We start from the raw sequence: 15,884 nt of genomic DNA on the forward strand, positions 1-15,884 counted from the left end.
GATAAAACAAATAAAACTGCTTCATATAATATAGTATAGTATTTTAGGCAAGTTCAATTTATGTAAAATCAGTTTTGTTTATTAATTTGAAAAGATTCAGTGTGAAAAACATGCTATAACACAGGGATTTTCACACTTGTCCCTCACTAATTATTTTTTCACACTACTGTACATCACTGGTGAATCAAATTAAACCTGTGTGAAGGAAGATAAGCTGTTGTCCCTCAAATTTACACAAATAATCTATTTCCCACCATCTCTTTCAGTTTTTAGAAATGTGTAGGTTGGTGGGCTATTTTTAACCCAGCAGTGACACCAAAAATTCACAAAACTGAAGACATATGGTTGCAAGCTGCACATACTGCCTGCTGTGCTGAGAGCAAATCTGGTATACCAGTCTGATTAGTGGTGGTCGTATGGTGGTACATATACAATAAGGATTACAATGGGACAGTAAGATTCTGGTTAAGGTGCTGAACTAGTAATCAGAAGGTTGCTGGTTCAAGCCCCCCCACTGTCAGGTTGCTGCTGTTGGACCCTTGAGCAAGGCCCTTAACCTTGCTAATTGCTCAGACCGTATGCTGTAACTGTAATTAAAGTCGCTTTGGATAAAAGCGTCTGCTAAATACTGAAAATGTAAATGTAGACCAACAAAATTCACCTCTATTCAGCAGTAAAAAACGCAAGCACACCAGAACTGGGATTTCGAATACATCGTATCGAGTCTCAGCTCTGCCATCCTGCTGGGCTTGGAAGCCACATGAACAACAATTGGCTGTTGTTCAGGGTGGGATAAGACGGACCAGGGTTCCTCATAACTGGTGCAATTATGACCTCTGCTGGCTGATTGATGGAATCATGCTGATCAGGGTGTGGCTCTTCGTGCACAAGGCTGATCCGCATATGAACTCGCCTCGTGCAGGTGAAAAGAGGCAGTCTGTACTGAGCATGTGTCGGAGGGGGTGTGTATCAGTCAGCAGTTGAGGGTTGTATTGGTAGAGGTGAAGCGTAATGCAACCAGGGTAATTGGATACGACTAGATTAGGGGAGAAAATTGGGGAGAGAAAAAGAGAAAAAAAATCTCTATTGTAGATATACTATATAAACATAACAAATGCCCAAAAAGTAAGGGCACAAGGCATCGGCTGACAGGCCTGACACCAACATTACAAGTGCTGCACTCAATCAATAAGAACCTGTTCCAGTTCATAGACTTGGTCAGACCAGAGGGAGTTTCTATCACTGTGAAACAGTTCTAATCCCTAAACCTCATACTGAGCCATGCTGTGAGCGCACTAGCCTCAATCACCCAGCTATTACAGCTTTAGGGTATCTGCGCCCAGACATGCTATTAGTACCAGCTGGGTGACGTTCAGAACCATGGGGGATCTGGGATCTGGGGATCTGTACCTGGTCTCCAATGGAATTGTGATCACTGCAAGGCATGAAGGGATGGAAATGAAAATGTGATTAGAAACTAAGGGTGGGTGGGTGGGTGGAGACGGGCACACTGTGCTGAGATTAAGGATACTATTCCCAAATTAACACTAGACTAATATTAAATTAACAGAGTATGTAAAGAGAGCCTGAGCTGATGCTTTACATTCATATGTGCTAGATATGACGGGAACCTACCGATACACAGAGCTCACTACTGACTTTATCACAGACTAGACTGAATAATGAACAACTTCATTTGCTTTTCTTAGTTATAACTTTAATTTTAAATTAATTTAGTGTATGTATGGTTTGTGTAAATCCTATTTATTCAAATTATTCTCAGGCCACCCAAGGAGGATGGGGGTCCCTGCTGAGTCTGGTTCCTCTCAAGGTTTCCTTCTGTAATTATCAAGGGTTTTTTTCCTTTCCACTGTCGCCCTTGGCTTGCTCAATTGAGTTTTTTGGTCTGTTGGTCCTGTAAAGTGCTGTAAAGTTGCTTTGAGACAATGTCAAGTGTATAAAGGACTATACAAATAAACTTTGACTTGCTTGTCTTGTTTTATTTAGAAACTACTGTAATATAGACTGAACTATTTGCTGCAATAATAGCCTCAATTAACCCAGATCTTGGAACATGACCACAGCTAAATGCTCTCTATACTATATTTACCTATACAAAAGTGCTATGCTAATACATTTAAATTCAGCCAGAAAAGCATTAGTGTGTTGGGGCACTAATGCAGGGTGATAATGTCCAGCTTTCTATCTGCCTTCCAGTTTTTTCCCCATTTAGGTCTAGGTGCCAATTTACGCAAGGGCACTAAATAGAAAAGGACCTTCACAAAACAGGAATGCAAGTCCGTCTCCTTCACTGTAATTAGCTGACCTAGAATTAACCAAAAAGCAGCAGACCATTATTTCACTCACTCACTTTCTTAACTGCTTAACCAATTAGGGTCGTGGGGGGATGCTGGAGCCTATCCCAGCTTTTTAATGGGCGCAAGGCACACAGTAACACCCTGGATGGGATGCCAGTCCATCGTAGGGCAGACACACATACAGTGTATCACAAAAGTGAGTACACCCCTCACATTTCTGCAAATATTTCATTATATCTTTTCATGGGACAACACTATAGACATGAAACTTGGATATAACTTAGAGTAGTCAGTGTACAGCTTGTATAGCAGTGTAGATTTACTGTCTTCTGAAAATAACTCAACACACAGCCATTAATGTCTAAATAGCTGGCAACATAAGTGAGTACACCCCACAGTGAACATGTCCAAATTGTGCCAAAATGTGTCGTTGTCCCTCCCTGGTGTCATGTGTCAAGGTCCCAGGTGTAAATGGGGAGCAGGGCTGTTAGATTTGGTGTTTTGGGTACAATTCTCTCATACTGGCCACTGGATATTCAACATGGCATCTCATGGCAAAGAACTCTCTGAGGATGTGAGAAATAGAATTGTTGCTCTCCACAAAGATGGCCTGGGCTATAAGAAGATTGCTAACACCCTGAAACTGAGCTACAGCATGGTGGCCAAGGTCATACAGCGGTTTTCCAGGACAGGTTCCACTCGGAACAGGCTTCGCCAGGGTCGACCAAAGAAGTTGAGTCCACGTGTTCGACGTCATATCCAGAGGTTGGCTTTAAAAAATAGACACATGAGTGCTGCCAGCATTGCTGCAGAGGTTGAAGACGTGGGAGGTCAGCCTGTCAGTGCTCAGACCATACGCCGCACACTGCATCAACTCAGTCTGCATGGTCGTTATCCAAGAAGGAAGCTGACGCACAAGAAAGCCCGCAAACAGTTTGCTGAAGACAAGCAGTCCAAGAACATGGATTACTGGAATGCCCTGTGGTCTGACGAGACCAAGATAAACTTGTTTGGCTCAGATGGTGTCCAGCATGTGTGGCGGCGCCCTGGTGAGAAGTACCAAGACAACTGTATCTTGCCTACAGTCAAGCATGGTGGTGGTAGCATCATGGTCTTGGGCTGCATGAGTGTTGCTGGCACTGGGGAGCTGCAGTTCATTGAGGGAAACATGAATTCCAACATGTACTGTGACATTCTGAAACAGAGCATGATCCCCTCCCTTCGAAAACTGGGCCTCATGGCAGTTTTCAAACAGGATAACGACCCCAAACACAACCTCCAAGATGACAACTGCCTTGCTGAGGAAGCTGAAGGTAAAGGTGATGGACTAAACCCAATTGAGCAATTGTGGCGCATCCTCAAGTGGAAGGTGGAGGAGTTCAAGGTGTCTAACATCCACCAGCTCCGTGATGTCATCATGGAGGAGTGGAAGAGGATTCCAGTAGCAACCTGTGCAGCTCTGGTGAATTCCATGCCCAGGAGGGTTAAGGCAGTGCTGGATAATAATGGTGGTCACACAAAATATTGACACTTTGGGCACAATTGGACATGTTCACTGTGGGGTGTACTCACTTATGTTGCCAGCCATTTAGACATTAATGGCTGTGTGTTGAGTTATTTTCAGAAGACAGTAAATCTACACTGCTATACAAGTTGTACACTGACTACTCTAAGTTATATCCAAGTTTCATGTCTATAGTGTTGTCCCATGAAAAGATATAATAAAATATTTGCAGAAATGTGAGGGGTGTACTCACTTTTGTGATACACTGTACATATACACACACACCCATTTACCTATGGGACAATTCAGTGTCCCAATTAACCTGACTGCATGTTTTTGGACTGTGGGAGGAAACCGGAGCTCCCGGAGGAAACCCACGCAGACACGGGGAGAACATGCAAACTCCTCACAGAAAGGACCGGGACCGCCCTGCCTGGAGATCGAACCCAGGACCTTCTTGCTGTGAGACTACAGTGCTACCCACCGAGCCATTGTGCCGCCCACCATAATTTCAGCTCTACCAAATCAATTATCATCACTTGGCACTATGAGTTTGGACAATTCACTATGAGTAAAATGCTAAAGCTGCAGGGAAGTTGTAGCCTAGTGGTTAAGGTCCTGGTCCAGTAATCAGAAGGTTGCCGGTTCAAACCTTACCACTGCCAGGTTGCCACTGTTGGTCCCTTGAGCAAGGCCCTTGAGCAAGGGCTTTAACCCTCAATTGCTTAGAATGTATACTGTCAAAACTGTAAATTGCTTTGGATAAAAAATGCCGGTCATAACAGTCATAAAAACTACATTCATTGTGTGACTGTGCATACCTATACAGTGTTGTGGAGCACACAGAGCACATCCACTGGCATCCTCCAAACATATTCCATCCAGATATAGTGACTTACTTTTTTCCAACCATCAGGGTCCCAATTTTGTGCTTTATACACCAATTGATGAATCTGTGCATGTCAGCCTTTTATAAATAAGCTTTGTGAAGCTTATAATGTACAAATCTCCCATTTAGGAGCTTATCATGTAAAAGCTGAGCTGTTGTTGCTTTTAGAGCTTTTCATGTTACACAACACCCATTAGAGCTAACCAGTGTGTTCCCAGCCAGGCAAAAAATGTGACAAAAGGTTGGTCTGCCTGCTGAACTCATCCATTATGCAGGACGTATCAGGTTGCCAGTGTAAAAGTGCATGACCTTTTTCTCTTACACAGTCCCACACATACATACACACACTTGAACTGATGCATTCAGCACACATCGTCACTTACACACATGATCGCCTATGCACAAACCCGATACATAAACGCACCCCAAATCGCCAGACACAGATTAGGGAATGAACGAAGGCAAATGCCTTATTACCTACCTATCTAAACACACACAAACAAAGGAAGACATATTTACACTAAGGTTGAGAATAATCAGTCTGACAGCACTCTGGGCAGATATGACAAGAGCGGCACGGTGAGCGTGCTGGGAGGCGTCACACAAATGAAAAATGCCTATAGAGCACTTTCTATTTCATGCTGTCAGTGGGCACCAGAGTGAGTAAGCAAGTATCATCGACCACATGAGGTTTAAATGATACCTGCAATGAAAGACATGCTTATTCTCCTCTAACAAACCTCCATCAGACCGGGAGAAATGAGCCAACAACACATTCTCTTTCACAGACCTTTATATAGAGTTCACCTGGGGGTATTTTCCTTCTGGATATGGAGAAAGTAGAGCGAAATGAAGAGGAGCGAAAAGGACTCGGTGCAGCAAGTGGGGTTCAGCTGCCATACGCCTGTAACTACTTTTGAACCATTTAAATGGAACACAGTACAGAATGCAGAGTACTGAGGACACAGAATACTGAATCCAGTAAAAATCTGGAGAAAGCTGTGGGTCTACTTACGTATATAATAACAAGTGTTAAATCAAAGACGAAAAATAAACAAACCACAGCAACCGGTAATGACAAATTAATAACAGGGACCCATTAAGAAGTGGGATCTAAATGGTCTGTGGAGGGATGTCGCTAATTTAAGGGATTAACTAGGTGGAGAGCTATTAGTATTAGCTTCTTAACTAGTTCCTGACTTAATTTTGATTTTTTTCATTTCATTTTAATCAACTGCTTTATCCTGGTCAGGGTTGTGGGAGATCAGTTTCATTGGGAAACACTGGTTTAATTAATTCATTCATTTATTAGGATTTAACGTCATGTTTTACACACTTTGGTTACATTCATTACAGGACAGGTAGTTACTAGTTACACAAGATTCATCAGTACAAGTCTTCTACTGTCATGGACAGTCATGGACAATTTAGTATTTCCAATTAACCTGACTGCATGTCTTTGGACTGTGAGAGGAAACCGACGCAGACACGGGTAGAACATGCAAACTCCACACAGAAAAGACCCAGTCCGCTCCACCTAAGAATCAAACCCAGGACCTTCTCGCTGTAAGGCGACAGTGCTACCCACCGTGCCACCCAGAAACGCTGGTTTACAGACCTTTATATAGAGTTCACCTGGGGGTATTTCCTTTCTGGATATGGAGAAAGTAGAGCGAAATGAAGAGAAGCGAAAAGGACTCAGTGCAGCAAGTGGGGTTCAGCTGGCATACACCTGAAACTACTTTTGAACCGTTTAAGTGGAACACAGTACTGAATGCAGAGTACTAAGGACACAGTATACTGAACCCAGTAAAAATCTGGAGAAAGCGTTCTGGTTCTCATCAGAACAGCTGTGGTCTTAACCCCCAAGCATAACATACGGCTAGTGGTGGCTTATTAAGCACCTGTGGGTCTACTTATATAACACATGTTAAATCAAGAACAAAAAATAAACAAACCATGGCAACCAGTAATGACAAATTAATAACAGGGACCCATTAAGAAGTGGGATCTAAATGGTCTGTGGAGGGATGTCGAAGCATTCTTTAATATAAAATGACTAATTTGAAGGATTAAATCTTAGGAGAGCTACCTAAGTATTAGATTAGGATCAGACACAGCAGTGTTGCTGGAGTTTTTAAATACCGTGTCCACTCACTGTCCACTCTATTAGACACTCCTACCTAGTTGGTCCACCTTGTAAATATAAAATCAGAGACGATTGCTCATCTATTGCTGCTGTTTGAGTTGGTCATCTTCAAGACCTTCATCAGTGGTCACAGGACACTGCCTACGGGACACTGTTGGCTGGATATTTTTGGTTGGTGGACTATTCTCAGTCCAGCAGTGACAGTTAGGTGTTTAAAAACTCCAGCAGTGCTGCTGTGTCTGATCCACTCATACCAGCACAACACACACTAACACACCACCACCATGTCAGTGACAATGCAGTGCTGAGAATGATCCACCACCCAAATAATACCTACTCTGTAGTGGTCCTGTGGAGGTCCTCACCATTGAAGAACAGCATGAAAGAGGGCTAACAAAGCATGCAGAGGAACAGATGGACTACAGTCAGTAATTGTAGAACTACAAAGTGCTTCTATATGGTAAGTGGAGCTGATCAAATGCACAGTGAGTGTAGAAACAAGGAGGTGGTTTTAATGTTATGGCTGATCGGTGTATATAGAGAGAGTTATGGAGTAGTAAACTGAGCGCACCCTTTGGCTTTGTCTAAACAGAAATCCATTCAGATGCAGACAAAGCTGTCTCATAAGAGCACAGTAATTAGACCATATTGCTTTTTTAATTGCGTAGGGGTTCAGGTTTTATGTTCCTACAATAAGAGCCATGGCACATGACTTTTAAATGACAGGACTTTTATGAATTTTAACTCTTAAAAGCTTAAAGCTTACAATGTAGAGAGCTTTTGCTGAAACTGGGCTTTAGAAATTTTGAATAAATTCTGTGGTTATTTTCATGGCATTTAACAAATATCCTGGTAGTTAGTGCCTGGCTGTTCGTGAAAGTAAGCTTTGACTTGTGGCTGCTGTTCCTCTTTGCTGATGCTGTTTGATAATTTTGTTTTTGAGATTTATGCATCAGCAATTTAGGCAAACATGTTATGTACACAAGTCTGATTTCAGACTAAAACTCAAATAAAACTCATTGGAGAAGAAAAGTTTAAGGCAAGGTCTGCAAAATCAAAGCAGTCCTGTGTCTATGCTGAAACATCAAGCTGGACATTGCAGTTATTAAGTTCTATCTAGCAGCAACATGGAAAGCACATCAATAGTGGCACATCTATTGTTATTTTATAGCCACTAAATCAGACAGACCTTTATTTAGTGAATACTGATTCCCTGTCCCGTAAGAACCATCATTAAGCTTTCCTTTCAGCCGCATATTAGACCCTTCCTTCAAAAGAGATGCTATTAATCAAACCCCTTTGTCCTGTAGCTTTAGCAAGTAAGATAAAGTGTGGGCTGAAATTGGCCGGGGCAGTGTTTTAATGGGCCGACTGGCAGCGTGACGAGCCATTCTAATTGAGCAGACTGCCTGGACTGCGGACTTCATGTTTGGATTAAAAAGACAGATCAGAGTTTTGTAGACTGCTCACAATGAGTGCATTTACCTGTTTAAAATAATCAGGTAAGTGAAAGGACGCTTCCTGAAGTAACCTGGCCAACAGATTTATATAATCTTAAAACCTTTTCTCATGAAGACTGATGGAAAAAATACAGTTTTTCATATTACAGTCAAACATTATACCAACTGTCACACACAGTGGTAGAGTGAGTGTGGGTGTGTTTTGCTGCCGTAAATGTATCAAATATCCTTTTTCCTTACTGACCTCCCTTATTCACTCATACTTCTGTGGATTTGCACATGAGGCCAGTCTTGCGCATGGAGATTCACTCACTCACTGATCTCCACATTCCTCCACTTCTGTACAGGTGTCTCGGGCTACTAACCAGGGACCTTACACAGCATCAAAGACCCTACCCCAGGTCTTTTTCCACTAAGCAGATTGGTGGTCAATTTTGTCTGCAGCAAGCACTGCCAATTGTGCCTGTTAGGGGGCACCCAGCCGAGATTCGAACTTGGAGAGTGCTACAATTACTGTGGGACAGTGGGACGGTGGTAGCCTAGTGGGTAGAGCTTTGGGCTATCAACTGAAAGGTTGAGAGTTTGAATCCCAGCTTTACCATGCAGCCACAGTTGGGCCCTTGAGCAAGGCCCTTAACCCTCTCTGCTACAGGGGTGCCGTATGATGGCTGACCTTGTGCTCTGACCATAGCTTCCAAACAAGCTGGAATATGCAAAGAAAGAATTTTGTCATACTGTACACCTGTATATGTACACCGATCAGCCATAACATTAAAACCACCTCCTTGTTTCTACACTCACTGTCCATTTTATCAGCTCCACTTACTATATAGAAGCACTTTGTAGTTCTACAAATTACAATTACTGACTGTAGTCCATCTATTTCTTTACATACTTTTTAACCGGTTTTTACTTTGTTCTTCAATGGTCAGGACTCCCACAGAGTAGGTATTAATTATGTGGTGGATCATTCTCAGCACTGCAGTGACAATGACATGGTGGTGATGTGTTAGTGTGTGTTGTGCTGGTATGAGTGGATCAGACAGAGCAGCACTGCTGGAGTTTTTAAATACTGTGTCCACTCACTGTCCACTCTATTAGACACTCATACCTAGCTGGTCCACGTTGTAGATGTAAAGTCAGAGACGATCACTCATCTATTGCTGCATCCTCTAGACCTCCATCAGTGGTCACAGGACGCTGCCCACTGGGCGCTGTTGGCTGGATGGACTATTGGTTGGTTGGTGGACTATTCTCAGTCCAGCAGTGATAGTGAGGTGTTTAAAAACTGCAGCAGTGCTGCTGTGTCTTATCCACTCATATCAGCACAACACACACTAACACACCACCACCATGTCAGTGGCAGTGCTGAGAATGATCCACCACCCAAATAATACCTGATCTGTAGTGGTCCTGTGGGGGTCCTTACCACTGAAGAACAGCATAAAAGGGGGATAACACAGCATGCAGAGAAATAGATGGACTTCTATATTGTAAGTGGAGCTGATATAATGGACAGTGAGTGTAGAAACAAGGAGGTGGTGACAAGTAAAGACATTCTATTCTATTCAGAACTAACTTCCAAAGTCTAATATCTAAACTTTTGAACTAAAATCAGATTAGCAGTGTGAAAGTAAATGTGCTTTCTCATCGCTGTGCAGGTCTACGTTTCTAACTTCACATTTATTTGTCAGTGTAAGTTTTCCTTCTGGAACTGAGACTGTGTGACAGCTTACCTTAACTTGAATTCAGTGTACAGTGTATTAAAAAAAAAGATTATTTTACTATATACTATATGTAATCATTTAATAGCTAATCATCAGGCAAATGTCCTACAATACATATTTGTAATATTTTTTGTATTGCTACAGGGATCTATGTAGGTAAAACAATCTCAAGTAAATATTCACTATCAAGCCTTCAGCTCTTTTAAACAATCCATTTCAACTCATATCTATTAATTCAGGGAAGGAAATGCACTTCGTTCTGAGCACCAGACAGAATCAATCACTCAGACGACATGTACAATTTTTATATGCCCAATGCCTCGTGTGTTTAATACAGCATTTCCAGCATCATTATTTTTCTTTGTGGGTCGCTCGGGACTGGTGTTATAACTACAGGGAAACTGTGTTGACTCACTGTGCTACACTAATGCTAATTAATATAGGAAATGAAGAACTGCTCAACTCGGATCTATACATCATCACACGTGGAGGCAATGCTTCAGATCGGGACTGAAAATAAACGAAATACACAAGCTGTTCATTTTAGGATGGATTCTAAATCAATAGTAATTAGCTGAAAGCCATGAAATGACTTGGTTTTTTATTTTGTTTATGCATTTTCTCCCCTTTTAGCGCGTCCAATTGCCCGATTGCGTCATGCTTCCTCTCCACCAATGCCGATCCGACATGTGGGCAGCATGCCGTATGCATCTCATCACCTACAGTGCAGTGCAGCTCAGCGTTGTGTACGGAGAGACACACCCTAAGAGCACTCTTTTCTCATGTCTGTGCAGGTGCCATCAATCAGCCAGCAGAGGTCGTAATTGCACCAGTCATCCGGCTAAGTCCCGCCCATATCTGAACAACAGGCCAATCGTTGTTCATGTGGCCGCTCAGGAGCTGAGATTCGATACAATGTATTCAAGATCCCAGCTCTGGTTCCAGCGTGTGTTTTTACCGCTGCGCCACCTGAGTGGCCATGAAATGACCTAAAAAGTGAAAAGCTTTTCCTAGTAGTCCTTTTCTATTGTGTGTGTTCTTTAGCACTTGCTCACTTTATTACACTCCTTTTTAGGTGCACATGCACACAGCTTAATTGGCATATTTATTGTCCTAACACAATCACACAATCGCTGACTTGCTGTGAGCCACAAACCCCCATATTTGTCTTTATTTCCCATATACTAGCTAAGACAGCTGGACTCAACTTGTCCTTGGGAAATGTCACAAGTTTCAATCAAAACATTCCAATCACAGTGGAGCCCAGCGGCCAGACAGAGCAGCAGAGCAAAAAGATGGTAGAACAATTGTGCTGGTGACCCAATGTCCTGTTAAATAAACTCCAGCACTGACCGGTGGGCTGTTTTATGGTGAAAAAGTGTCCTGAAAGTGTGTGAGCTGTTTCTTAAACAGCAGCTCGATGCAACAGAGCTGTCACACATGGCTTAGCCATTTCAGACAGCCACCGTGCTCCGGCTTAATGTCATGCCGCACAGCCCCTGAATATCTGATTGAAGCACCGGCTTTTCTGAGCCTCGATGTGTATTTATGCTGGCTGGGAGAAGCCTCAATCATAAAGTGAACAAAACAGGGCCAGGAACCAGAAAAGTTTATGAGCACCAGCTTTTTAGGTCTCTGTGAGCTTAAACTTCTTCAAAAAAGAAAGTTTGAAGGGGTCCTTTTGATCCTAAAGATCAGAGACAACTCAGGGGGTCAGGGCTCCTGCTGTGTCCTACAATTTTACTCACAGAGGGCAAAGCTTTTTTCCAATAAGGTACATGTGGAGCACGTTCAGCCTTTAGCTTTGCTAAACTCAATATTCTTTCTCAAAGTCTTTAAATATATAAAACCCCTATAGGGTTCTCTGAGACCAGTACTTCCCCAGTATGGTGCTTGCTTTCATGTGCTAATTGAAAATGTGTTTTTTTCTTTCTTTCTTTTTTTCTTTTGTTTATGCATTTTCTCCCCTTTTTCAGCACATCAAATTACCCGATTGCGTCATGCATCCTCTCCACCAATGCCGATCCTGGCTCTGATTGAGGAGAACAAAAGCTAACCCACGCCCCCTCCAACACGTATGCACTTTGATGAGTGCAATAGAGATTAGAACTGTGTACGGAGAGACACACCCTGACAGCACTCTTTTCCTGTCTCTGTGCAGATGCCATCAATCAGCCAGCAAAGTTTGTAATTGCATTAGTTATTAGACAGTCCCTATCCGGCTTTTTTTTTTTAATATCCCACTCCCCTATATAAACAACAGGTCAATCGTTGTTCATGTGGCCGCTCAGCCCAGCCTGCAGGCAGAGCTGAGATTCGATACGATGTATTTGAGATCCCAGCTCTGGTGTTCAGTGTGTGTTTTACTGCTGTGCCACCTGAGCAGCGAAAATGTGTTGTTTTAAATGTGAAAATGTGCAAACAGAACTAAATAAAACAGGTTAATAAAATATAATAAAAATATGAAGTGAGATTTTTTTTTTCTTCTGATTTAAATGTAACGGAACCCCCATCTAGGCTCACTGAGGTCCCCTGGTTAAAAAAAAACACTCACTTAAGTATCTAAAACCATTTTGTGAGACAAATATGCAACGATAGAGGAAATCAGGCAAGTACATATTCATGGAACTGCAAATGTTTTATAATGTTGCACTGTTAATTGGCCAAATCTTAGACTAACCTGAACTCGATTGGCTTGATCCCGTTTGATCCATTTGATGACCGTCTCATAGACGAGCTCCTCAGCCTTGGTGTTGAGACTATCATTGGATAGGTAACTGATCAGGTCCTCCTTTGAGATGCTGAGAATCTCATCCTGACCGGCTACATCTGGAAAGTTCTGCAGGGCGAATGCCTTGGCCATGTTGTGTAGCTCTGTGCAGCACATGGCCTCTGCCATGGCTAGAACCCCCAGGCAGTTCTCTGCTGTCAGTTGCTTTTCTGTAGAGCACAAAAAAAAAACACAGAGTGAGAGAGAATCCAGGGCCCACATTCATAAAAGATCACAAGACCAGGGGAAGAAAGGCACCAAAACTATCTGGGCTGTGTATCTGTGAAAATAAAATGAGTAGTGTGGCTCAAAGCACTTGAGGGACAAACATCAGGGCAAATCGATTATGAGCAGGGCGGCTAGTTGGAATGAGATCTCAGGGATCAGCACTGGCAACAAATGCACTTATTGGTATCTTAAACACACACTAAAGCCAAATGAGAAGTCAATACATTCAGTGAAGATCCATATTATTTTTGTGACTGGAAAGACTCTGAATAAAAAATACATGAATATGAGTAGCCATGTGTAGTGCTGAAATTACATCCTAATTCAAATTCAGGTTCCTGTAGGTTTGTGTGAACAGGCATTGTCTAATCTTGCCAAACCCAGAATCACACAAGCTGTCCAGGACAGATGGATTTGACACATCATGTGATTACTGCAAGACAAGGCCAGCAAAATGACAGACGATCATCATCTATACTTCTGTGTGCTGGCACATCACTACCCACTTTATTCTGTCCCAATTTCATGCAATGCATCAAGATAAAATACAGGGCTGTAGCCATGAACTGAACAATGGGGGAGTTCAGATCTACCGAGGAAGGAGAAGGGGCCCAAATACTAAAACATTACTGCCCTATAAACAACTGATGTGAATACTGACAGATCCTAACATTACACAAAGCTAGTGTTTGTTTGTTTGTTTATTATAATGTTTTACACTCTTTGGTTACATTAATGACAGGAACGGTAGTTACTCATTACACAAGATTCATCAGTTCACAAGGTTATATCAAACACAGTCATGGACAATTTTTTTTTTACCCCTTTTTCTCCCACTTTAGCACATCCAATTTCTACCCGTCAATCATCCTCTCACTAATGCTGGTCCCTGCTCCTGATTGGGGAGGACGAGGCTGCTCCACGCCCCCTCCGAAACGTGCACAGCAATCTAACATCTTATCACCCACACTTGACGAGCGCAGTGCGGTGCAGTGCTGTGCACGGAGGGCCACACCCCCTACCGCACTCCTTCCCCATCTTCATGTAGGCGCCACTAACCAGCCAGCAGAGGTCGTAATCGTCCCCATCCGGCTTTTAGTTCCGCCCCTTATCTGAACAACAGGCCAATCGTTGTTCATGTAGCCACTCATCCTCAGTCGGCAGGCAGAGACGAGATTCGATACGATGTATTCGAGATCTCAGTTCTGGTGAACAGTGTGCGCTTTACCGCTGCGCCACCTGAGCGGCGTCATGGACAATTTTGCATCTCCAATTTACATCACTTGCATGTCTTTGGACTGTGGGAGGAAACCGGAGCACCCGGAGTAAACCCACACATACACGGGGAGAACATGCAAACTCCACACAGAAAGGACCCGGACTACCCCACCTGAGGATCAAACCCAGGACCTTCTTGCTGTGAGGCGACAGTGCTACCCACTGGGCCACCATGCCGCCCCACAAAGCTAGTGAGTGTAATATGTTTCTTTATAATTTTTGCATAAGTATATGCAGGGGTGATTCGAGGTTACAGATTTGCTTGAATTGCTCTGGTAGAATACAGTTTACAATTGACCACTGTTGTCAGTGGGATAAAACAGATACAAAGTTTAAACCAAATGATGTACAGCTGTAATAATGTGTGCCTTTGACCAAGACTGACTGTAATTGTTATTGCTAAGTACAATATACTCTACAGTAACACTACAAAAATGAATGGCTTTCTTTATTTACACTTTCAGGCCTATTTGTACCAAGCCATAAAAGTAAAACATCTGATGTGGTACATTAATGGTACACATAGTGCAAGCATATCTGCAACCCAACAATAAATTATGCCATTATATGACCACTATTTATCTGCCACATGGTAAAGATTCAGATAGACAGCACTGTGCAAAAGAGTTCGGTCACCATCCATATTTATTTTTCTCTCTTTTTTTTATTATGATACGAACAAAAAATACAGAAAGGTTGTACACACACAAAAAACCCCCACAATTTCCAGAGCAAAATAGCTTCTACAGACAAAAGTCAAAGTCAGTATTTAGTGTGACCTCTCGTGGCACTAAGCACATCTTGAACTTTTTTGGGAAGTAATGTTCTTCAGCATTCCCAGCGCTCTTCTTTAGGTTTAGTCTGTTTTTAATTTCCTTCTATGTCCAGGTGATCCTATACTACCTCTACAATATTCAGATCTGGACTCTGTGAAAGCTAGTCCATCACTGTCAGTGTTTTATTAGCTGATTTTTCGATCTGAATATGATTTCACTGCATTAACAGTTGCTTGGGATCATCATGATACTGAAAATTCCCAATAAGGCGCTTTCCAGAGGGAATGATACGATGAATTAAAACTTGTCTGTACTTTTTAGGATACATGATCCCATCAATTTGAACAATATTGCCAACACCACTGGCAGAAATTCAGCCCCAAATCAGGACATACCATCAACCATGTTTTACTGAAGGCTGAAATAACTCATTCTTTCATCTTTTCTTCTCCAACTTTTCTTCTTGGATTTCAAACTTGGATGTGTCACTCCATAATACATACTCTTTTTCACTGATCTTTATTACAATCTTTGTGAGGTTTAGCATATTTTAGCCTTTTTACCCTGTTTCCCTTCTGTAAAAGTGGTTTCTTGGTTGCTACCCTTCCAAAAAAAGACCATTTCTGATCAAGATTATTTGGACATTTAGACGTGTCAATCTGAAATCCAGATAAAGCTACCAGATGCCAAGCCTGTGTCTCTATGAGACTATGAGAAACTTTTTTTCTTGGTCTTCCAGTCATTTTTAGTCCTTGACCTTTGAATTCTTCAAATTTCCTTATAAC

General features: G+C 42.3%; 1 protein-coding gene across 1 annotated transcript in view; it reads right to left on the reverse strand.

Moving 5' to 3' along the window:
• Positions 1–15,884, reverse strand: part of LOC134320700 (kelch-like protein 29) — a 352,789-nt gene that overhangs the window by 87,757 nt on the left and 249,148 nt on the right. The window contains exon 8 of the mRNA XM_063002246.1: positions 12,728–12,987. Within this exon, the coding sequence (XP_062858316.1) occupies positions 12,728–12,987 (260 nt within the window). The remainder of the gene's footprint in view (positions 1–12,727; positions 12,988–15,884) is intronic.

Source organism: Trichomycterus rosablanca, chromosome 9, assembly GCF_030014385.1.
Source record: "Trichomycterus rosablanca isolate fTriRos1 chromosome 9, fTriRos1.hap1, whole genome shotgun sequence".
NCBI lineage: Eukaryota > Metazoa > Chordata > Actinopteri > Siluriformes > Trichomycteridae > Trichomycterus > Trichomycterus rosablanca.